Raw genomic sequence first — 23765 nt, 5'->3', positions numbered from 1 at the left:
TAAGTTTGACTTCCCAGGGACCTTTTGCCCTCATTGCCTATACCCACCAAAGCCATCTCTTCCCTTTGTCTTGAGGGTAAGACTACTTCTACCAGAATGCTAGAGAGACCACCCTCTGATGGAATCCACATTCAGGAATCTTGAAGCTACTCATGACTTGCTTTCCCCTTTGTTTCCCTTTTGAAGAAAAAAGTATAGAATTTGGTATCAAACAAGTGTGGGCCCAGATCCTGGCTCTGCTATCTATTATGTTCGTGACCTTAGACACATTTCTGGACCTCTTGGAAAATCTGTTTCTTATCTTAAAAATGGGGATACCTGCATCGACCTCTAGGATTGTGATTAAGGTTCAAATGCAAATGCTTATGTAAAAAAGGCCTTCATAGTATCTGGCACATAGTAGTTACTCAGTGAATATTAGATTTCCTGCCCTCACATGTAACTATGAGGTATGTAATGAGTTCGCATAGGACGAGCCTAGGAAACTAATACAGATGCTGGCATAACCCCCGTGGGGTCCAGCAGGCATTTGTTCCCTCCTAGGACTGGGGCACTCTTCACTTTGGGGACCATTTTGTATCTCCTTCTGGCACAGACCCACGGTTCTGAAGACAGTCCCCAATGCCCACTGGGTAGGCGCTTGCACTGGAGCTCAGAGTGAGTGAGTACATCAGTGAGAATAAACCTAATGAAGCATGTGCAGGACCTATACACTGCAAACTATAAGACGTTATTAAAAGAAATTAAAGAAAACACAAAGGAATGGAAAGATATTCCATGTTTATGGATTGGAAGAATCAACATGGTTAAAATGACATTATTACACAAAGCAATATACAGATTTAATGCAATCCCTGTCAAAATCTCAAAGGCATTTTTTAAAGAAGTAGAACGAAAAATAATTGGATTTGTATAGAAGCACAAAAGACTCTGTATAGCCAAAAATAATCTTGAGAAAAAAGAACAAGGCTGGAGATATCACTCTGCCTTCAAATTATACTACAAAGAAACAATAATCAAAACAGCATGGTATTGGCATAAAAACAGACACAGAGTCCAGAAATAAACTCTCATATGTATGGGCAAATAATTTTTGACAAAAGATCCAAAAACATACAATGGAGAAAGGAAAACCTCTTCAATAAAAGGTGCTGGGAAAATTGGAAAGCTACATGCAAAAGAATGAGATTAGACTGCTCTCTATAACCATACATCGAAATTAACTCAAAATGGATCAAAGACTTGGTATATAAGACTTGAAACAAAAAATAGCATAGAAGAAAACATAGATATTAAACTCGTGGACCTTGGATTTAGAGAGGATTTTGTGATTTTGACTTCAAAGCAAGGGAAGTAAAAGCAAAAATAAATGAATATGACTATATCAAACTAAAAAGCTTCTGCAGAGCAAAAGAAACCATCAACAAGGCAGAGTCAGTCATCTGAATGGGAAAAGATATTTGCAAACAATGCCTCTGATAAGGGTCTAATATCCAAAATATACAAAGAATTCATACAACTCAACAAAAAAACAAACAATCCAATTAAAAAATGCACAGAGATCCTGAACGCACACCTCTCCCAAGAAGACATACATACAAATGGCCAAAACAAACATATGAAAAGATGCTCATCCTCACTAGCTATTAGAGAAATGCAAATAATTAGAATGGCTGTTATTAACAAGACAAGTAATAGCAAGCGCTGGAGAGATTGTGGGGAAGAAGGAACCCTCATACACGGCTGGTGGGAATGTAAATTGGTACAGATAGTATGGAAAACAGTATGAAAATTCCTCAAAAAGTTAAAAATAGAATTACTATATGAACTAGCAATCTCTTTTCTGGATATTTACCCGCAAATTTAAAAACATTTATAAAGATATATGCATCCCAATGTTCCTAGTAGCATTATTTATTGTGGTCAAGACATGGAAACTGAAGTTTCCTACAATAGATGATTGGATAAAGAAGATGTGGTACATATATACAGTAGAATATTACTCAGCCATAAGAAAAGATGAAATACTGCCATTTGCAACAACATGGGTGGATCCTGAGATTATCATGCTAAGTGAAATAAGTCAGACAAAAAGTTGAGAACCATATGATTTCACTCATATGTGGAATATAAAATTGAAAGGAACAAATGAACAAGACAAACAAGTGGAGACTTGTGGACTCAGACAGCAGTTTAGTGGTTACCAGAGGGTAGGGGGAGAGGGGGAAGGTACATAGGGGTAGAGAGGATCAGACATATGGTGACAGAAGGAAATTTAACTTTGGGTGGTGAACACGCAATGCAAAACACATACGATATATTTTTGAATTGTACACTTGAAACCTACGTGATTTTATTAACCAATGACACTCCAATAAATTTAATTTAAAAATGTTCGAATATGAAAAAAATTATGGAAGCAATTTAAATCATCACACATGGATGAAGAGCATAGTTTAGAAGTAGAATCAACATGATCCTTACAATCTAATTCATTCTATTACTTTACTTTATAGATAAGGAAACTGGGGCCCAGAAGAATTAGTTGACTAGTCATGAGCCAACCCAAACTAGAAATCCAGAATATAGTCTCTAAAAGTGAATGCCTTGAAAGTATCTTCTCTCCCTAGACCAATGCTAATTGAAACAGCAAAAAAAGTATGTTCATGACCCTTTGCTTCTAGTGTCTGGAAAATTAATTTGGCAATTAATCACTTTCTGCCTTGTCTATGTCGCTGCAGTTTGAACTGTCATTTAAGTACTTTATTGTTATTTAATCTTGTGTCTCTTTCGGCTTATTGCTCTATCTGGATTGTACATTCCTTTGGGGCAGGTAGATTTCAGCCTCCACAGTGGCTGGCACAGGTCTTTGCTCATAACTAGTGTCCAATAAACATTTATTTCTTTCCTGAAGAGTCTGCCGACTGTTTTGTAGGCCCCAGTGTAATTTCATTTTCTTACAGGTGAGACCACAAAAGCCTATCAGAATCCATCAGTTCCAGGGACAACTGCAGAGCCAGTCACCTTGATGCAGGTACCAGGGACCACCCTAGTAAAAGCCACCCACACCACCTTGCCAAAGCCATCCCTGTCTGCAGGTTCTACCACCAGCAGCCCCAGACTACAGCCCGTGGGCCACAGGAGCTGGGAACTGGGTAAGTAGGTAGACTGTGTATTTCCACATGCTAATAAAGTGGGAGATTGGGTTCTAAAGTAACAGCTCTGTCCGAATGCCTGTATGAAGTGCCCATCTTCCACCTTTTGAGTAAGGGGGGAATGCCTGACACCTGGGCCAGGGGTATGAGGTTGTGTCTTCCAAAATTTAAGCAGTAAACTTGAGCCCAATAATAATAATTCAAGACAAAGCCAAGAACTAAGCCAATCATGTAGATGGAGCTTAAAATAGATTCAATAATAGGCCTGTTGTTACCATACTTTTGAAGATAGGGTATTATGTGAAACTTTCCCATTACGTAATCCCCATTTCTACAAAAGCTCAGTCGAATGGATAGTGGGTTTCTGTATAAACACTGTTGAGTTTTAAGTGACAAATTACAAACTCCTGGAAGTCTTCAAATAGTAGAAACAAACAAAACCAAAAGAACCTTTAGCAAAAGCCAGAGAGCTAAAATTTTTAGTCCTTTTCTGATTGCTTTTTGTCTTAACCACTTGTACCCGTTTCTTCAAATGTGTTTTAGGTTTTACCCAAGTCCAGTTTATGGAATTAATCTCTGTAATACACAACCTTAAGCACTCATCGATAATCCAGTCTCTAGTTTCTAAATAGCTTATATGTAAGCCGTCCTGGGCTAATAAGCACCCACCTCACTTCTAAAGGCCTTCTGGCAAGGGGCTGGAAGATTCCACAGCTGAATTGTCACTACTGTCTCAGCAATTTTTTTCTAAATATTTCCCACCTGGTGCCACTTTCTCCTTCAAGGAGAAAGTACCCAGGACTTGCTCTTTTCGGCCTCACTTCCATCTTCCAAACGTTACCGCCTCATAGCATGGCCTTCCTCTGCCCCCTCCTCCACCCCACATCAGAGCCCAGCTAGCTCTCTATCCATCTTTTTATTCAATATGCACTTTCAATATGCTACACACTCTCCTGAGCATCTTTCAAATATGAGCCTATTAAACCCTCATAACAACCTTATCAAGTAGATACATTACTTTTTATTTGACTATTATATTGATGAGGAAACCAAGGAGTAGAGCAGTGAAGAAACTGACCCCAAGTCCCACGACTGAGCAGGAGCAGAGCTGGGATTCAAACACCAGCAGCCTGGTCCTCCTGTGACGCCCCTTGCAGGAGACACCCCTGACATAAACCAACACCCCAGGCACTAATGAAGAGTCACACGAGCAGGGCCTGACCCACCTTGACATGGACGTGTTGGCAAAATTAGAGGGTGGTGGACACAGCTCTTTCCCATTGCAATTAATAATAAATAATGACGGGATGTGCATAGCCCATGCTTTCCCTGTGCCAGGTGCCCTTCGAGCATTATTCTATTTAATCTTCCCAACGACCCTATGAAATAGAGATTTCTATTATTCCGTTCAATGAACCACTCCTGGAAGAAGCTGTGATATAAAATCCCTGAATAAAAATAGCATAAAAATAATTTCTGAAATACATCTCCCCGCCATCCTATTCTTGTTCAACTAAGGCGAATATAAACACAGACACACTATGCCTGACAGTGAAAGAGAAAATGGGAAAGATGCTGAATGACAGGGGTCTCATAAGAAGAAGTTTTCTTTTTTCTTAATTTCAGGCTCTTAACTTTTAGAGTCCTCGATTCTTCCAAAGATTTTCGAGTAGCTGAGTAAGTTGTTTGCTCCTGGTGTCTCCTTAGTGGACATCAATTTTTCACATAACTCATATAATTAAACATGTGGCATATTTACTTGGCTACACTGGGCACTTGGAAATTCTGTTGCAAGTTGGGCCTGTGCTTATAGAAAACCTCAAGCAACCTGAAGTAGTGGCTCCCAACCTGGCAAAGCTTCATTTTTCCTGGCCTGGGGACAGGGGCCTTGGACGACAGCCTCTCAGTCCATCAGTGTTCCCTCTTCATCCTCGTCCAGCACCCACGCCTATGCCGCCCCACAGACTGTTAGGCAAATACACTCAGAGCAAGCGCTCCATGCAGCATGTACCGTAATTGCTAAGAAAGGAGCCAAACTGGGTGGGAGGAAGGGAAGAGGACTTTAAAAACTTGTGTGGCTACTCAAAGGATTTTCTGTAGGAAAGAAGAGAAGTGAAAATTGATGTGTGAATGCCTATGTCTTTTTTTAATAACAGCTTTATTGAGATACTTTTTGCATGCCATACAATTCACCCACTGAAAATGTGAATTCGGTGGTTTGTAGTGTGTTCATAGAGTTGTGCAACCACCACCACAATCAAATCCACAACATTGCGTCACTCCGAAAAGAGAACCTATATCCATTAAGTCACTCATAATGTTCCCCTAGTCTCTCCCTTCCCTCAGCCCTTGGTAACCACCAACCTACTTTCATGAATGCCTATTTTAATATATGGCTATAGGTATTCGCTGTGATATTTTCACTCAACTATGTTAAATAATATTTAATACATAGGTAACTCCTTTTTTCTTCAAATGAGCTGAAAATATTCTGCCAATTATAAGAGAGTAACTCTCCTACTGCTGATAGACAAGTGAGTGGCTGTTATTGCATTTATCAAGAGTGTTTTTTTTCTCTTATATATGCGATTATAGTTAAAAGATTTTAGCAGTGGTTGTGGATGAGAGTATTCAAGTAACACCTAATTCATTGAGTCATTCAGCCAATATGTATTGAGTCCTGCTATGTGTCAAGCACCATTCTAGGATCCTGGGCTACATCGGTGAACACATTCCACCAAGATCCCTGCAGCAGGTCACTTCACCCTAGGACACCTGAGAAGTGTGTAGCTGGAACAGGAGCAACCCGCATTTGGGGGTCTATGAATCATCTTTGCTCCACAATGAGGTCAAGAGCTGCCTCTCAGACAGGACACAGGAACTTGGGAGAGTCCAGCAGAGAGTAGAAAAACAGTAGCAAGAAAAGACAGGGTCTCTCCTGGCCCATGAAGAGGAGCTGATCCAGGGGAAAGGACTCCAAGAAAGACAAGGCTGGAAACTAAGGCCTCATCATGGCCCCTGAACTGACTCATGAATATACAAAGCTATTAAGGAACAAGTCAAGGCTGGGAGTAGGATGAGGGCACCAAGAGCCAGAATGGCAGAGACTTATGGGTCGAGCGAGGCTACTCTTCTTGGGAAAGGCCAAAGACTACCTCGGCACCCGCAGGAGCCAGGAGGCTGCAGAGCTGCATCCCAGGGCCAGAGGGGGCAGCCTGGAGAACCACATTCATAGATATGCTGAGGAAGATTCTGGAAAAGATGGAAAATCCCTCCAGGCCCAGCATTGTTTTCCTGGTTAGGCTCATTTTAAGAAAGGCCATGGCTGCCTCAGCTGATCTAACAGCTTGAATGTGTCCACGTGGAAGAGTAGACCAGGGAGGGGCACAGAGCGCCGCCTAGTGGCAAGGCATAGTGATGGCTGATCATTCACTTTTCTACTCCACTCTGCCTCTGACCTTGGGCAGCTAGGGAAGAGGAAGTGGTGAAACCTGGGACAGGAAGGAGATCAGCATCTATAACTGCCCATCCCTTCTTCATGCAATTTCCCTTCTCACCAACATTTAGTTCATCTCAGAAAGTTTTATTTCCTTAAGGTTTTTCTTAAAATCCGGTCTTACAAATAATAAGACAAACATTCCAAAAGAAAAATGCGTGAAGGTCATGACCAGGAAAGCAGCAGTGGAAGAACTATAAATGGCCAAAAAATATAACGAGAGATGTCCAATCTCACCAGGAATAAAATAAATGCAAATTAAGCAATAAGATGTCAATTTTCACCGGTTTGCATTGGAAAGTAGTAATACACAGTTATGGAAAGTGTGTGGAGAATGACCCAGCATTTGCACTTATAAGAATACATCCTAAGGTAATTACCAGCCAAGGGTGAAAAGAAACCTGGACACAGATGTTGTTCCTAATAGAAAACTAAACGAAGATGATTTAATTGTCCATCACTGGAACAGTTAAAGCATTCTTGCTACTATACAGCTATTAAATTTTTGATGACTGGGTGCATTTACCAACAGGAGAGGACTGATCTGTGACAGACTATGAGGTCAAAGAAGCAGGCTACCAAACAGCATGGGTGCCAATCTCATGTTTGTAATTGCATGCTGTACCTGAGAACGTTGCATAGGAAAGGGGTTAAAACACTATACATCAAAATTGTATACTAGTATAGATTATATATTAAGATAGAGAGATTGCACTGTGGGTGATTTCTTACCATCCATAGTATATATTTTTATAGCAGGCACATGTTGTCTTTATAATCAGAGAGAAGATAAAGCTATTTTGAATTTGTGTCCAAGTAATGGAAAAAAGACATAGGGAATAAAAAGTAGATGGTTGATAGAGAAACTGATGTTTTTCTATGACCTCTTATCTCTTCCCTTCCATGAAACTTGGTTTTTACCCTCAGCTGGTTTTCACGTGGCACCCTATTTCCCCAAAGGGACTTTGCATCTCTCTTTACAGAATCTCCCTCCTCCCTTTTAAAACCTTGCTTCAGAGAAATTGCCCAATAAATAATGAATGCTGAAGTGTATTTGATTCTCTCACTGAGTAATTAAGGATAACCCATTGTGTACCTTTAAAAATGACTGAACATTAGTACTATTTGCATCAATACCATGTTAACACAGTTTAAGCAAATTGCTAAATGTTAAGTGACATTTCTATTGAAGGATTACTTTGATCTCCTCAGGAGTGGCACAATTGAAGAGAATTATTTTAAGAGTAATGGAGTAGAAAGAAATATGGCACTTTAGTAAAAGATGTGAAATACAAGGGTTATTCTTACCTGGAATTTTCACTCAGTGTTTTGAGTTAAATCCCCACCCCCATCTTCACCCCCAACCAATTCAATGTCTCCTCCAGGGCAGGTCCAGACCGCCCAAAGAGAAAACATTACCTTGGTTCTGACCTTGGTAATGCCTTGTTAGGTTAGATCATGGAAAGAATGAGAACAGTTAGATTAAAATTCATGCTCTGACCAGTCAAATGTTATTACAGATCTCTGGTCCACCATCACCTACACAAGCAGCCAAAACAGCCCCCGCGGCAATCCAGGTAAGAACCTGAACTCACCTTTCTAGCTATTGATAAAGTTAAGCTTGTTTACATGGGGTTTGTCTTTCCAAAACCTTGCTATTTGATTTAGATTTGGACAGAGAGCATTAAACCAGTTATGCCAACAAAAAAAATATTACTCAAGGGCCCAACTTGTAAGGAAACTTGTAAGCAAAGTAAGGAAGCTTTTAAATAAGCAAAGCTTTCAGTCATCATCGTTCCCTCGAGGCAATTTGTGAAGGTTGTGATAGAAATTCCTAAGAATTCAGTACCTAGGCTCTTACAAGCCTGAGAAGGGATACTCTCTGGGATTTATACTTGAGGAACTAGGGTAAAAGAGAAATGTTTACCATTTCCCAGGAAAGGGCAGAATTGATTTCACTCAGGTACTTCTATGATATGGGAGATAGAAATACATTCTCTCTCCTCCAGGAATTCTGCTATGAATTATGACACTTTCTGTCTCCCTTTTCTACACTTCTATGTGCAACCCTTAAAGGTTTGTCCCAAGTACAGGGAGCGCAAAGGGATGAAGCAAATTCTCTTCTCTGTGACGCTGTTGAGACCTGCCATGATTAGAAAGGAAAAACAAGTGAGCTTAGACGCTTTCCACTAACTCTGGGCCCTGAGCCCGTAGACTTGGTAGAAGTACACGATTCTCTTTGCAGCCACAGGGCACTAGGACGGGAGCCCAGACCTCCAAGGAGAAGAGTCAGGTTTTTCTTTTGCTGGGGGATACCTGTCTATTCTCCATATGTTAAAAGATTCCTAGAGACTGTAGGTTCTGTTTTGCTTTGATGACAGATCTGAGCAGGGGCTCCACAGGGACCCCTGGGTGGGACGAGCAGCTTCTACATGCTTCACAGTTGTACCTTTGCCAATATATATGCTGTTGTTCTGGGAAAGGGGCTTACAAATCAAATCGCTGGGCAGGGCAAGGACTCCAAGGCCACCTTAGGCCTTAGCAGGCCCATGGGCCTGTTCAGGCAGCCAAGCGTAGGCAGTCCTTCCCTCTTGTCCCCTTGGCCAGGATCTTTGCCTCCTCTGCAACCCCCAAAAGTAGAGCCAAGCACAGAGCTTGGCTGACTTTCAAGAAAAATCTGAACCAGGGGCACTTTTATCAGGGGGCAAAATAAGACTGCTGGTTGCCTGCAGATCAGCTGACCCTGTATAAGCCCCTCAGGTATCCAGAGGCAGGATGCTCTGGGAGCTGCTCTCCAGAAACCTGCTGGAGTGCATGTCAGCCTGGGAAGGCTGCCCACTGCTCAGCACCCCTGCTCTGCTGCACTGGCAAACACCGTCCCCCACACACGCTGCTGGCCTCTGTGGCTCAACGCCAGGTCACTCAAGTTTTTGAGACATCTCTTGGCTTTGTCTATTCTCACTGGGTCAAAGAGAATATTTCTGTCAGACCAGATACCTAAGGGCTCTCTGCTTGAGAGGCCACACACCTGGGCAGCCTATGTGCCCACCTGGCCCATCCCAGGACAAAGCACAAGCACCCACGCTTGGGGGGTGGTTGGTGATGAGGCATAGCACCTGATCTCCAGCTCTTGCTTTTCACTGCCCAACAACCCAAGGTTGCTTTCAGAATTTGACCACATTTCCTTTTTCTAACCTCATTACCTCTTTCTCTAGCTGTGAATGAGTCTCCGTTTCTTCTCCATTCTCTTCATGCTCCCACTAATTATACTCTATCTCACTGACACACACCGATACTCCCAGCTCCTTTCTTATCCTCAAACCTGGCCCATTTCTGCTGCTCCTCTCTCTCTTCCATCATCACTGCAAGTTTGCTCTGAGCACCTGAGACCCTCCTACGAAGTGCCAGGGAGCCCTGGCCTGGGAGCCTCTCGTAGCCCAAGAGCGCTCAGACCTCAGCTATTCATGAAGCCCCCTTAGCGCCCGCAGGTGGAGGGAAGACACCCACACACTGCACAAAAGCAGGCCCCACTGGCTCACCCCCGCCCCCACCGGGGCACTCTGAGTCGGGACAGGAGCCACCTGCGGCAGCATAGCTGCTCCTGCTGTATTCCTAGGAGAGGTAGAGGTGGCGTGCTCCTGAGGATTTAAGTTAGAACTCGGTGACTTTTCCTCAGAACCATCCTTTTGCTGTCTGGCTTCATGGTGCCATGAGCTCTTTTTGATCAAATAGCTTCACTGGCCTGGAAACCTACCCACAGAGTTAATGTTTCCACGAGAAAAGGCTGCCAGGTCCCAAACAGATACTGCACCCCGAGTTTTGGAGGGTGACCCATATGTAAAGCTGGGCCTGTCGATGCTTCGCGGTGTGATGGCTTGTGCCCAGGACCTCAGACTGTCCTGGGTGTTCTCCGACAGGCCTTGTGGAATGGGCTGCTGGCATGGCAACGGCATCAGCACAGCTGCAGCCGCTCTGAGTGCTTCCTGTTTCACTACAACAAGAGGAAGTTCTCCAAGGGAAACGTACAGCCCTCATGGCAGGCCAAGGGACGGGACCTGTGGAGATTCCCCTAACTGCCTCTCCAGCGGCCACCTCCTAAAAACTGCAGCCCAGAGGGAGTCAGTGGGAAGAAACCAGGAAGCCGAAGGGCCATCTGTGCTTCTGTCCCATAAAACTTTAGAGCCTTAAGGCCAAGTGTTGCAACTCCCACTTCGGCCCCTTGCTAGTGACTTCCAGATGTACAGGGGACAGAAGGAGCTGTGTAACCAATGCAAAGATCAGCACCGAGGCCTCAGAGCAGGGATGGTGCTGGGTCCTCACATTACAGGTTGTGTGCCAGGTGGTGTGCTCTCCGGCGGCCTAACAAAGAACCCGAGACGCTAAAGCCACAACAGCTCCTCATGTGTGATAAACGGAGGTTTAGTGCAGGCTCTGGAGCCTGCTTGCTGAGCGGCAAGTTTAGCTCTGCCACTCCCTGTGCATCAGTTTGCTCACTTGTGAAAATGGGATCATAGTTGTACCTAACTCCCAGGGTTACTGTGACTTAACCTTGTAAAGTGCTTGGTCAGCCCCTGACCCTAAGCACGCTCTCAGGAATTGTGAATGGTTTCTACATTCTCACCATGAAAATCATTCAGAACCAATAATTCTCTAAGACACTGACTGTATCTATGAGATGTCCAAGCAAAGATTGTCACAAAAATAAATCTCTGTATTTTAGGAGTGCCTTGTACTTTCAGAGTGATTCTGGACTCATTTACTGCCATGTAAGGCAGGGCAGGACAAGACTTAGGACCTCAGTTTCACAGAGGAGAAAATTTAAGATCAGGGCAGGTAGACAAGCTCCCCGAGCCCCCAGCTAGTGTTTGGTCGACACAGGACAGGTCTTCTAACTTCTTTTTTTTTTTTTCCACACCACCCATTACTCCTCAACACCAAATTTACTTTTTTCTCATTACTACCAAGTCCCAAAACACCAAGTCTCAGCTGACCAAATACTTTTTTGGCCCTCAGCTTTTGGATAAAAGTGATTTGTTTCAAACTTGTTCCAACAAATTCAAGTGGCACAAATTTGTTTTCGGGACAGGAGTATGAGGCTTGGAAACTCCTGATGTCAGGGAATTGTCTGTCTCTCGCTAAAGTATTAGAGCACCCAGTATTCTAATTTCTTCATAACATTCAAGGGTGCTGAAAGCCTTGGGCAAAAACAGATGTTACCAGGACCTTTTTGTAAGGAAAGGGCAAAGTTCATATTTTTACCAGTAGGTGGCAATAGAGATATAAGTTAAAGAAGAAGGTTTAAACATAAATCATAAATATTTTGAACTTGGCAATCATCTCACCCAATCTGCTAATGTTATTCACAAAGGAATTAAGGTACACAGAGGGCACGTGACTTGTTCAAGGTCATATTTCTGGTTAATGGCTGAGCTAAATTAAACTTAGCTCTCACCATTAAACAGAATGATACTGGGCACATATTGGGTGCTTAATAAGTGTAGATGGATGGATGGATGGATGGATGGATGGATGGATGGATGGATGGGTGGATGAACGAATGGGTGAATAGAGGGATGGATAAAGATTTCAGATCAATACAATGAAAAATTTTCTCCAAGTCTCAATAGTCCAAGAAAGAATGCACTACTTTGTGTATGCAATGAGTTCCCTGTCTCTGGAGGTATTCAAGCACTAGCCACCCACTCACTTTGGTAGGGATGTTGTAGAAGCATGCTTGGAGGTTTGTTTAGATTGAATGACCTTTTAAGGTCCCTTGAATACCAGGATTTATATTATTCCATGATTTCGGTGCACAGTGAATGAAAGAAAAAGGCAAAATGTTTTTTTCTTTGGCTTTAAGACTTTTAAAAATAAAATCCCACACATTTCAGGTTGCTTCATCCATAAGTCTGGTCCCCTGCCCCTTTACTGAACTTTCTGCCACAAATGACAAATATTATCATCCTGGGAGTTCACTTGAGAGCCTCTGCTGGTTTCATCTAAATAACGTTTCTTTTTAATTTTGAAAATCAGGGGAAACAGACTTGTGGAAACCGGGATCAGTCCTTTTAGACGCAGGTAATTATACAGCCTAACCTCCTCACCCGACAAGCCCACGAGTCACAGGATTACAGAACTAGGGGGAGTTTAATATTCCAGATGGGGGTGCAGAGGCCAAGTTCATAGAGAGCAGACTTTCTTAGGGTTTTCACCTCCCACAATTGGGTCTAACAACCACGCACAGAGCACCTGGGAACTCCCACAGGGAGGCTTGGGGTAAGGGACAACACTGGATAACAGCAAGGAAAAGCAAATTGTGAAGACACAGAGCCAGAGGGAGTGAGTTCTCTGCCCCCACAATGGGTCGAGACCCTGTTCTGTCTAGAGAGGCTTTGATTTCCTTCTATTTCCCCCTCTTTTGCAAATGGGATTTAGGTTTCCCTTCACCTGAATGAGTGCTATTTGCTGTTTACTGTGCTAAGTATATAAAACTCCAATAGTAAACATGGCCTTTTGGCTCTTGGTGTCAGGGCAGATTTTACTGGGAGGCGAGAGACAGAAGTAGAGGACGAGACCTGGCCTCTGGACTTGGCGTTTCTTCCCCTCCCTCCAACATGGAGACTTAGGCAGTTTTCCGAGAGGCTCCTGGCTGAGAAATGCCATTAGACACCCAAAGTGAATTTTTCAAATAATGTGAGGAAGTGGTTTGAGCAAGCTGACCTTTAATGAGGAGACGAAATCATGGGTTTTGCAAATTGGAAAAACTAACAAGCCAGGAGAAAGCTCAGTATAGATCAGGGCCCCCAGCACCTTCCTCCACTGCGGGAGACTGTCGGAGGCCATTTCTGGGCATCCTGAAAACGGGAGACTTACTTCCAGTTCTGCAAGTTTCCCTCTGCATGCAAAACTCATCATGCTTACAAGCCAAAAGGATTCTTCTTTATTGTCTTTAATTCCTTAAATGATGTATTTGTGATCTTGCCTCTTATGTAAATGGCTCCTAAAGAAAACCCCTTGGCTGAAATTCAGCTCACACACTCAGCCTCCTAAGGTACAAAACTCCTCTGCATCTTTTCCTCTAATCTCAGAGGGGTTGCGTTTTAGACCCTCTTATTTGTTTGAGTTACTCGTATCTTCTCCCTTCCCCTCTAGCCTACATCCAACCCCATTAGATTGTCCTCCTTGCGCCCTACTAATCTTTGTTCACTGACTCAATCATCAAATGTTAACTGAGGACCTACATGTAGTGGGCACAGTGTAAGTTTATATGATGAGTGAGGCACATGCCCTGACCTCGAGATTTTCAGAATTTTACAGAGGGATAAATTGCGCTGGCAGAGTGCTTCAAGTTTTCAGATAAAGAAACTGAGACTCAAATAGAATAAGTTAAAAGGCATTATGGGACAGAACTCAAGTCTTCTGGTTTCAGCGCCCCCTGAGCACTAGCTGAGTACTGTGTCTTTAGTAGACTGTCAGTAAATATTAATTTACTCTTATCTCTTAAGATGGGGGTGGTGTGGAATTGAGCATAGTTAGCAGTAAGCCAAGCCCTCTGAGCTGGTTGTGAATACCCATTATGTCCCCATCCCCAGAGTAAGGCCAGATGCTTCCTGTTCTTGTAAGTCACCAAAAGTGTTACTGCTCTTTCCAGGATTTGTTCCAAAAGAAGAATTAAGCACACAGTCTTTGGAACCAATATCCCAGGGAGATCCAAGTAAGTTAATTGACAACTAGAAACCCAGAGTGGCTTTGACATCTGATCTGCTTTCTCCCTTCTCTACCCACTCACTCCCACCCAAACCCGCCTCTTTTTCACCCTGGATCTATTTATTTCCTCTCTCTGTCGTTTTGTTCTAAGGGGAAAGGGAAGCGTTTGAAGGATTTAAACTCTCCGTGTGCGTGAGGGGGAGAGGATCAGATTTTGAAATCATCACTATGACAACAGGGTGGGCTGGAATGGGGAAACAAGAGTGGATGAAGAGCCTGGCTGACCAGGAGGGACACTGGTCCAGTGGAGATGATGATAGACAGAGCTCAGAGTTGGAAGTGGAAATGGAGAGAATGAGGCAGATTCAAAAGATATAAAGATAGAAAAATCTAGAGGGTTGGAGGTGGAGGTGCAAGAGAGGGAGCAGTTAAAGGTGATTTGAGCAACTGGGGTAGATGCTACTGCTATGAGGACCGCTGAGAACGGAACAGGTTGGGGCAGGGAGATCACTTATGTCTATCATCATCTGCAAGACATTCAGTTTAACAGAGAGTTGACTACCCAGATCTGACATTCAGAAGGAAGGAACAGCCCAGGCAGACATTTAGAATTGGAAGGTGATGAACTATGGTTCAAAATCAAGGCTATGAAGACAGAAAATGTGACAGCATAGAGTAAGAAGAAATAGAGGGCTTAAACCTGACAAATTTTAACACTAAATAGAGCTGGAGGAGAAGCCACCTGAGGATACCAGAAAAGAGGCACCAGAGAAAAGGAGCAATACCAGGAGGGAGGGAGAGTAAGGTGTGCATGCCAAGGAGAGCATTTGCAAATTTCCTCAGAAAGTTGCTACAAGTCAGCCACCAATGGGCTGTGAGCCTCAACGCTGCTGCATATGAGAACCACCTGAAGATATTTTTAAAGATTAAAGATGCCCAATTCCTGCCTCATACCCACTTGAACCACTCTCTCTAGATCTTGCTACTCAAAGTATTGTCTGGGGACCAGAAGTATCGATGTCACTTGGGAGCCCATTAGGAATGCAGAATCTCAGGCTCCACCTCGGACATACTGAATCAAGCTAAGTCTTTGCACATCAACCCTTGAGAAGCACAGCCCAGAGTGATTCCCATGCATCTATATTTGTTGAAACTGCATAAATGACTGATACTTAACCAGGGTTAAGAAACACTGGCCTAATGTACTGACCAACACAAAGCATTAATCTATAAAATTGTACCTTGCTGGAAAAAACCAAAACAACTAAGAAAATTGGTAGATTGATTCCTGAAGACAATATAGCTTGTCTTTTCTTCCTCATCCTCCAACCTCTATCTTCTGTGACCATAATAAATCACTCATTCTAAGCATTTCATAACCTAATCCTCCTCTTCAGTTGACATTGTCATCTTCAGATCAGCATGTTGTTATTCCAATATTAAAAAGCCGCTTGGTCTCAGTGAGCACATGCTCTGAGACAGAACCATTGTCATTAAAACATTCTGGGGAAAAGGAGAACAGAGGCCACCCCGATATCAGCCATTAGGCTAGTGAGTGAAGAGAAGCAAATAGAAAACCACCTCACTTTCTTAAAACCTACCTATAAAATGAACATGCCCATCCTGAACACATTTCAAGATGTAAGAAATAAGGAAGAAAACAATGGTCCAAGAAGAACCAAAACAGAGGCTACAAAATCCATGTATTCCACTCTATTCATTTTAAAAGAAAGTCCCCTTTGGCCTTGAATCTAATTAACAGTTATTCCCCCCAATAGTGCTCTTTTAAAAAGGCATATTAAACTACTCTGCTGGCATCTGGAAGGAAAACCCCTCTTCAGAAGTGCTTCTCAAACGTTAATGTGCACATGAATCACCTGGAGATCTTGCTAAGATGTAAGTCTGATTCTGTACGTCTGGGTGGAGCCTGAGAGTCACATTTCCAGCAAACCCTAGGTGCCAGTGGGCAGCAAGCCCTAAAGAACACCACTGCCACCTGCTGGTAATAATTAACATTGCAAGCCTGACCCTAGGAAAAAAGGAACTAGCCGTTTGGGGTACAACCTCCTGACAAGACATAAGCAGTTCTGCTTCTCTTTTGCTTTATCCCAGCCTTTAGCGACATCTTTCAACTCTACTTCTTGATTTATTTGCTTTCTCCAATCCTTATCTCAAGGATCATCCTTGGGCATAGGTAGTTTGGGGGCAGGAAGGACAGGAGAAACCAGCTGAACAGGAAGAGTCACTGCCCAGGCAGACAGGAAGTAAAAGTCTGCAAGATCAGCTAATGAGCCAATACACTAACTCCAGATGGAGTGGAGTTAGCCAAGCCCAGAGAGGTCCCTGTCATAGCCACTTCTCTGGTTTTGATTGCCATGAACCACTGCAAGATAGTAAAGCACATTCTCAGATATAACTTTTTTCCTTAATCTGCCAATTCTGTAGTTTCACTCCTTAATAAATATTGCTCAACAATCCTGCTTAAAACTGTGTCAATTCATGTCCATTTCTTGCTTTCATTTTTAAAAAACACCCTCACTGCCTGCAGTGGTTCTCCTTCTGCAGAATGGGAAGACTTCATCCCGTGGAAGCAAGGCAACATGCAATGTAGGGAACAGAAACTGCAGAGCGCGCTTGGGTGGTCATGCAGCACTTAGAGATCCAGGCTTGTCCGGGCAGCTGCATCCCCCGCCCACAAAGGGCAGCCTAAATGACCTCTTGAATGCACAAGCCCAGAAATTCCTAACTTTATTCACTTTCCCCCACCCCGCCACAGAACTCTGTTTTGAAATATTTTGTCTCCCAAATTACAGTTGTTAAATAATTCATTCCTCAATTTTTATTAATCAAAGGGCTATATACCTCCCAATAAGAACTTCTGATCAGCATTGAATTGGTTTTATCCTACTGAAATGATATCATTTCAGAAGAGAGCAAAGAAGACAACCACTTCTATTAGTTTATGTAGTTTTCCTTCAATTCCTATTAGTGTTTGAAAAGTTAAAAATAGCTTGCAGACCCACTATCCTCCCCACCTCCATCATAACCAGAGATACTAACCAGAATTGATCTAGTCGTTATCATAACTAAAAGAAAGGAGGGGGGAATATAAGATAGCCACATATATTTACAGATATAACATATCTGTATATAACCCAAGTGTCTAGGACTTTGATGCCCAGCAAAAATCTGTTATGGATGTAAATAAATGAATACTCCCTGCATCTTACTACTTCTTTTCACTTTCTTTCCATTCGAATCTCAGGGGGCTCTGGTAGAGAAAGAGGGGAGAAGATGCACAGGTAAATTCAATGAGAAGTAACCAGAATAACAGCCCCTTTCCATTCCTCAGACTGCAAAGTCGACTTGTCGTTTTTAATGGATGGGAGCGCAAGCATTGGCAAACGCCGATTCCGAATCCAGAAGCAGTTCCTGGCTGACATTGCGCAAGCTCTTGACATTGGCCCTGCTGGTCCACTGATGGGTGTTGTTCAGTATAGGTAAGTGCCATTCTGATCAGAAACCAGGTGATACCATATACTTAATTTTGTGCCACAAATAATACCAACACATCCTAGGGCACAAATTCATTCTCTTCCCTAATATAAATGAAAATGAAAGAAACCGAAGCAGTCCAGATGCCATTTAAGAAATCTGAGACAAGAAGAGAACAGATTAATAAACACCTGTAAGTAAATGGTATTTGCACTTGTGATTAGTAGAGAACATATTTATTTAGGAATTAGGACTCTGGGTTCAAGTCTTAGCTCAGCTGTGTGACCTTGAGCTAGGCCTTCACCTCTCTCATTATCAGTTTCCTCAACTGTAGATCAAGGCAGATCCCTTTCAACCCTGACTATTAGAGCATTTGTCTGAGTGGCTGTACCCTGTCTCTCACCTATCTACCTAAAGGTAAGAAGCCTAGACAACACGATGCTTTAGGTTAAACGTTCTCTTTCAGCAGATACCTTAGGCCTTTGCACTGGAACTGGAAAAGCTCACCAGGCAATGGGGAGACAGAGTGGGAAGGGGGCTAGTCTCCATCACTCGGCTGAGCACCCAGGTGACTGTCCCCAATTCATTTTGTTATTTTAGTTGGGGTAGAAATTGAGGGTGCATATCAGCAACCAATCTCAACCTTTTCTCTTATTTGGGCTAATAAGTCAACCTTATTTCAAATATGAATAGATTTCACCCTAACACAGATATACAGATATTGACAGATAATAAGCAAACAATGAAAAGACAAAGCAAGTACAAATCTTAAATAATAAGACAACGTTTGACCAAGAACCATTAAGGGCAGGATAATTACCTCACTTTCCACAAAGGACAGTTGGACACAACGTGACACTCCCACCTCCCCCACCCCCATAGACCTTCAGCTAAACCTTAGAAGTGGAAACTGGCATAGACCTTAGTGCCTCTGCTCAGAAGCGACAATCACAGCTTATTTGTTCCTCCTGAAAACTAAAAACATGCATATCTGACAACATCCAGGGGGTCCCCAGACCCTTCAAACACTTCCTGTGGATTTCTCAGAGCAGTATTATAACTCAGGTTGTTATATCAGAGACACTGGAATATTAATTTTTGAGCTGTCAAAAGAAATAAACAAAAATGCTCTCTTTTCATAAGAACATGTAACATTTGTATTTTTAGAATTAAATTCCAGTAATACATTTAATACTATCTTCTATGCCTGTGAAGAAAAATTAGTAGATGAGTTAACTGGCATTTGTATATAGTTAGAGTCAAATATATGAAAATAACCAATTGCTACCAATGCCAACTCTCAGTGTCAAATGATCTATCTTGAGGATTTTACCTTGAAATAGAAAAAGGTTTTTGGTCATTGTTTTCTTGTTTTCAAAATGTCAACCTATTTTCATTCCTATGTCGCTTTTTAAAGATAGCAAATGGATAGCGGGCTTCTCTAGGGAGGAAATGTAAGAGTTTTAGTGCCAGGTGTCCCTCAATTTTATTGGGGAGTCCAAAGCTTGGTGTGCCATCTTGCATTAAAAATAGCTGCTTTTAAAGCTGCGTATACAAAAGTTTATAGCGTAATATGAAAATAAGGTGATCAATATGTCAAGGGAAAGAAAAATGGCAGCAGAATAGTGTCGTGTGCTGATGAGAACGCGGACGAAAGAACAAATGTAGCTGGGAAGGAGAAAACATTCAAGAAAGACTCCTCCCCAGAAAAACCTTCCCCCACGCTTTTCTAACGTGACCACCATTTGCAGGGAAATGTTTATCCCGTACTTTCCAATTCCACTTTCTAAAAATGCCTTTGCTATGCATCTTTTTTCCACCTGGGGTCCTTATTCATTTAGAGCATGTAAGGGAAAGGTGTCTGTTTTCTTTCACTTACTGCTCATTCAAACGAATCAATCATTTTCACCCTCCTTCAGCGACAGGGTGGACTGGAAAGCGCAGTGAACTGGTGGCAGGCTGTCTTGAAATCTGGCCTTAGCTCTGCTGTGTGACCTTAAGCAAGTCACTTAACCTCTCCATGTAAGTGCTGCCGGCTGTAAAGTAGGGGTGGGCGGAGTGGATGATTTGTCAGGACTCTGCCAGCCCCGGCATCCTGCAGTTCAGTGACCCGCTCTGAACTCGGAAGACATCCAGTAAATGAATATTGGGCTAACAGACTGGACGAGCCACCTCTCCCTTCTGACCTCAGGTTTCGATTAGGTGGGCTGATCAATGATGACATGCACTGAGGTTACACATCCACCGGTGCAATGCGAGGAACGAAATGAATCGGAGCGAGACGTTAGAAGGATATGATGAAGCCGGAGGGGAAATCCACGTACCCGGCTGAAATTGCTTTTGATTTCAGCTGCCTGGCTTCCTCGCCTGGGTGGTTCCCTCCAATCTTTTCTTTGCCAAATGGTCTTGGTGCCTAGACAGGGAGGCAGGAAAGGGTAAGGAGACAGAGGTAGATGCCGGAACTGGGCCTGTGTTTCTGGAAAAGGAAAAGCAGGAGGGGCTAGTGCTGGGCTGGCTGGGAATCTGACTCCTCTCACGGCATTTGGGGTCCTCACCGATTCCAATGCTCACTCTATGAACCCCTGGGAATCACAGAGCCCTGCAGCCCTAGAAAGTTCCCGGTTGCTCCTCATCATGTGGTAGCGAGGAAATGAGGCTCAAATAGAAATGACCATGCCATGGAGAACAAGCACTCGAAGGAGAGGCTGAGGTAGGGCAGGAGCTGGTCAAGGAGCGGGGACTCTGTACTTCGGAATGTCCCCTCCCTCAGGCTTCTCATGGGTCTACATGGCTCCCCTGGAAAATTCCTTCCCTTGGTTTTCCTTCAGAGAGCTGAGTCAGGATTTAGACTTTTATGTCTAAATTTAGACTTTGAAATTTAGAATTGAAAAGACTCGTCCTAGCCATTAACAGGAAACAAAAGGCAAAAAGAAATAAAAATACAAGAAGTATAAAAATGGTCTGATTTACAAAATGCAATGTTCATTCCACATCCTGATTCCTAAGTATCCTATGCAAAGATCTTTTGGGTACAAGAAACAGAAACCCAGTCTTGGTAGCCTAGTGAAGGTAGGCTTACGTCACAGGACCGACGAGACATCAGTCATTCCTTCCTTCATTCTTTCCTATGTCTCTCTGCTGGTCTACTCGATTCTCCTCTCAGTAGACCAGCATCATCCTCTGCCAGCCTCTTGGTTTCTGCTCCTCCATAACTTCACCTTGCACTGGCTGAGTTCTACTTCTGGTCTAGGACCACCGGGAGAACCTCGACCATGGTGATACTGGCATGCTCCCTCTCCCACCTCCTCACCCCCACCCTGACGTATGCAGAACCTCGGAACCCACAACTGCGCTCACCTTTCAGCAACTACAAGCATTCCTTCCAAAATCATCACATACCTCCAGTAAGAAAGAGAGGTGGCATCTGGAACAGACTCAGAAAGGTTGAGTGACTTTCCCAAGAACACATAGCTAAATGGATGACCACTGGGGAAAGGGCAGATATGACATCTTGGGTTAATCCCTAAAATGTCAAACAAAATTCACTTCAAAGGAAAGATTTTGCTCATCTGCCTAGAAATCTTCTGATGATTGAAGCTCTTCGCCAAACTGAAGCCTGAGACACTGTGCTTGAACAAAAGGCCAAGGATCAAGCCCTTGCCTTGCACACACATTCTACTTTATAATGATACGGCCAACAGACTCGTGATTGCACTTAACACCTACTAAAAGGCTAAACGAATAAGAGCCAGAGCCAGTAACTCTTAGTAGAACTCTAGCAAAGAGAATGAACGAGGCCAAGCAGCTTGTGTTTTAGCCGCAGCCTGCATCCACGGGAGCTGAACGCCCCCTAGATCCGACTTCGTTTTAGACCAGTTTCAGTATAAATGTAACAGAATTGCACATGTTCTTCTGAACTTTATGATCTACCTGAGGATGTCAACATTGGAAAACAGTTTTAGAAAAAAGCAAAATGCTGGTGTCTCTTCATTTAAAAATGAAATAGACTTTTACTTGCTCGTGGTTCTGTGGCAGTTGCCCTGTATTTTAGGGAGTGGCTCTGAGTTGGGCCATATCTCCTTTCTCTTAATTCTCAGCCCCAGACTGAAGACCCTCAGTCATGCACTCAGCGAAGCTTCCCTTCCTGCCCTTGCCCCAAAAGCAGGAAAGAAGCCCAGAGGCCACCATGGATTAGCTAAACCACCAAGTGTGGGACAACCAGTGGAGGGAAGAATTGAGGTGTCAGGTCTGATGCGGTAGGTGGAATAACAGCACCCCCAACCTGTCCACAGCCAAATTCCTGGAACCTATGACTATGCTGCCTCACCAGGCAAAAGGGACTTTGTAGTGTGATTACAGTTAAGGACTTTAATGGGGAGATTATCCTGGATTATCTGGGAGTCTCAATCTGATCACTTGACTCCTTAGAAGCAGAGAACCTTTCCCAGCTACTGTCAATTAAAAGGTGACATGACTATGGGAAAATGATCAGAGAAATGCAATGGCTGGCTTTGAAGATGAAGGAAGGGGGCCATCGGCAAGATGTGGGCGGCTTCCAGGAGCTGAGAAGGGCAAGGAAATGGATTCTCCCCAGAGCCCTCCCAAAGGAATACGGCCCTGAAGACATCTTAGTTTAGCCCAGGGAGACCTGAGTTGGACTTCTGACCTCCAGACCTGTAAGCCAGTAAGTGTGTATTGCTTAAGCCACTAAATGTGTGGTCACTGATTATAGCAGAAATAGGAAACTATACACAACTGGCAAGGCCATTCAGTCACACTCTCTTGAGCCTTCAGCAGAGGAAGAAGTGGGAGGGCCTGAGGCACGAGACAGAGAGAGGAGGCCCAGGAGATGTAAATCTTGGCACTACAGGAGCTCAGAGCAGCGAGGTACTGCCTGGGCCCTGACTTCACATTGGTATTTCCTGGGGAACTTTGAAAAATGCTGATAACCTGGGTCTCACCCCAGACCTATTAAACCAGAATCTGGCAAATACCCAGAAGGCAGTATTTTAATCTGTAATTCCAATCTGGAGCTAAGGTTGAGAATCCCCAACTTCCCGAGAGGGGAAGGGACAGCTCAGCTTCCCAGGCACAGGGTGGAGGTGCCCCTGGGGAACACAGGTCTCTCCGACTCCTGCCAGCGCTCGTTTTGCCCCCGCAGTCTCCCCGGCCTTTACAAGAACTAACAGGATCCCTGAACAGCCGCCCATCTTCTGCCTGGAAGGGCTCTCTGGGGCCTAATGGCACTTGCAAAGAACCCACCGTGTCACTTCTCTCTTCTCTGAGACAAGCCAGTGAACCCTTGAGCCACACTCCACAGGGACACACAGTCTCAAGGCTGAGTGAGCTGTGAATGAATACGATTTGCACAAAAATCTTATTCCCCGCCATGCAGGTCTCCCGGAGGTACAACTAAAACAAGGGCTGCACTTGACTTCTACCACTTCACTCAGGTTCCCCTTGAACTCTCATCACACATTCATAGGGCTTATCCCAGCCTCCCCCCGACCCCCCATCATTCTCCCTAGAGCTCTAGATCCCCACAGAAAAGCAGATGGCCACCCCAGTGCTCATTAGAACCACTTGGGGAGCTTCTGAAAAATCCCAGTGCCCAGACCAAACCTCAGATCGATTAAATCAGAATTTCTGAGTGTGGAACCCAGGCATCGTTAATTTTTAGAGCTCCCCTGGTGACACTACTGTATAAGCCGCAGTGAAGGCACAAATATTCCCTTAGGCCTGTGGCATCCTCTTGTGAATCCCGGGGCCCTGGCCCCTCCCTTCTCTCCCAGGTTGCCGGCCTAGAGGGTCGCTTTTCTCAGCCTTTCTCTTCCCAGCTCTAGATTTATTCTCCTCTCCTCCTCTTGTCACTGGCAGCTCCACTTCTGATTTTCTTGATTCTTACAGCATCC

At 43.7% G+C, this 23765-nt stretch overlaps 1 protein-coding gene across 2 annotated transcripts in view; it reads left to right on the top strand.

Moving 5' to 3' along the window:
- The window catches only part of VIT (vitrin), a 94172-nt gene that overhangs the window by 55583 nt on the left and 14824 nt on the right, over nucleotides 1-23765 (top strand). Inside the window, exons 7-11 of one of the 2 annotated variants that reach the window (XM_023537795.1) lie at nucleotides 2964-3155; nucleotides 8172-8228; nucleotides 12685-12729; nucleotides 14303-14365; nucleotides 17711-17858. In XM_023537795.1, the coding sequence (XP_023393563.1) occupies nucleotides 2964-3155; nucleotides 8172-8228; nucleotides 12685-12729; nucleotides 14303-14365; nucleotides 17711-17858 (505 nt within the window). The remainder of the gene's footprint in view (nucleotides 1-2963; nucleotides 3156-8171; nucleotides 8229-12684; nucleotides 12730-14302; nucleotides 14366-17710; nucleotides 17859-23765) is intronic. The other variant, XM_011372091.1, reaches the window with a different exon arrangement.

This window comes from Pteropus vampyrus, unplaced genomic scaffold (genome assembly GCF_000151845.1).
Source record: "Pteropus vampyrus isolate Shadow unplaced genomic scaffold, Pvam_2.0 Scaffold200, whole genome shotgun sequence".
In the NCBI taxonomy this organism is placed as follows: Eukaryota; Metazoa; Chordata; class Mammalia; order Chiroptera; family Pteropodidae; genus Pteropus; species Pteropus vampyrus.
Note: the sequence above shows the minus strand (reverse complement) of the source record. Positions and strands in the feature narration are given on the sequence as shown.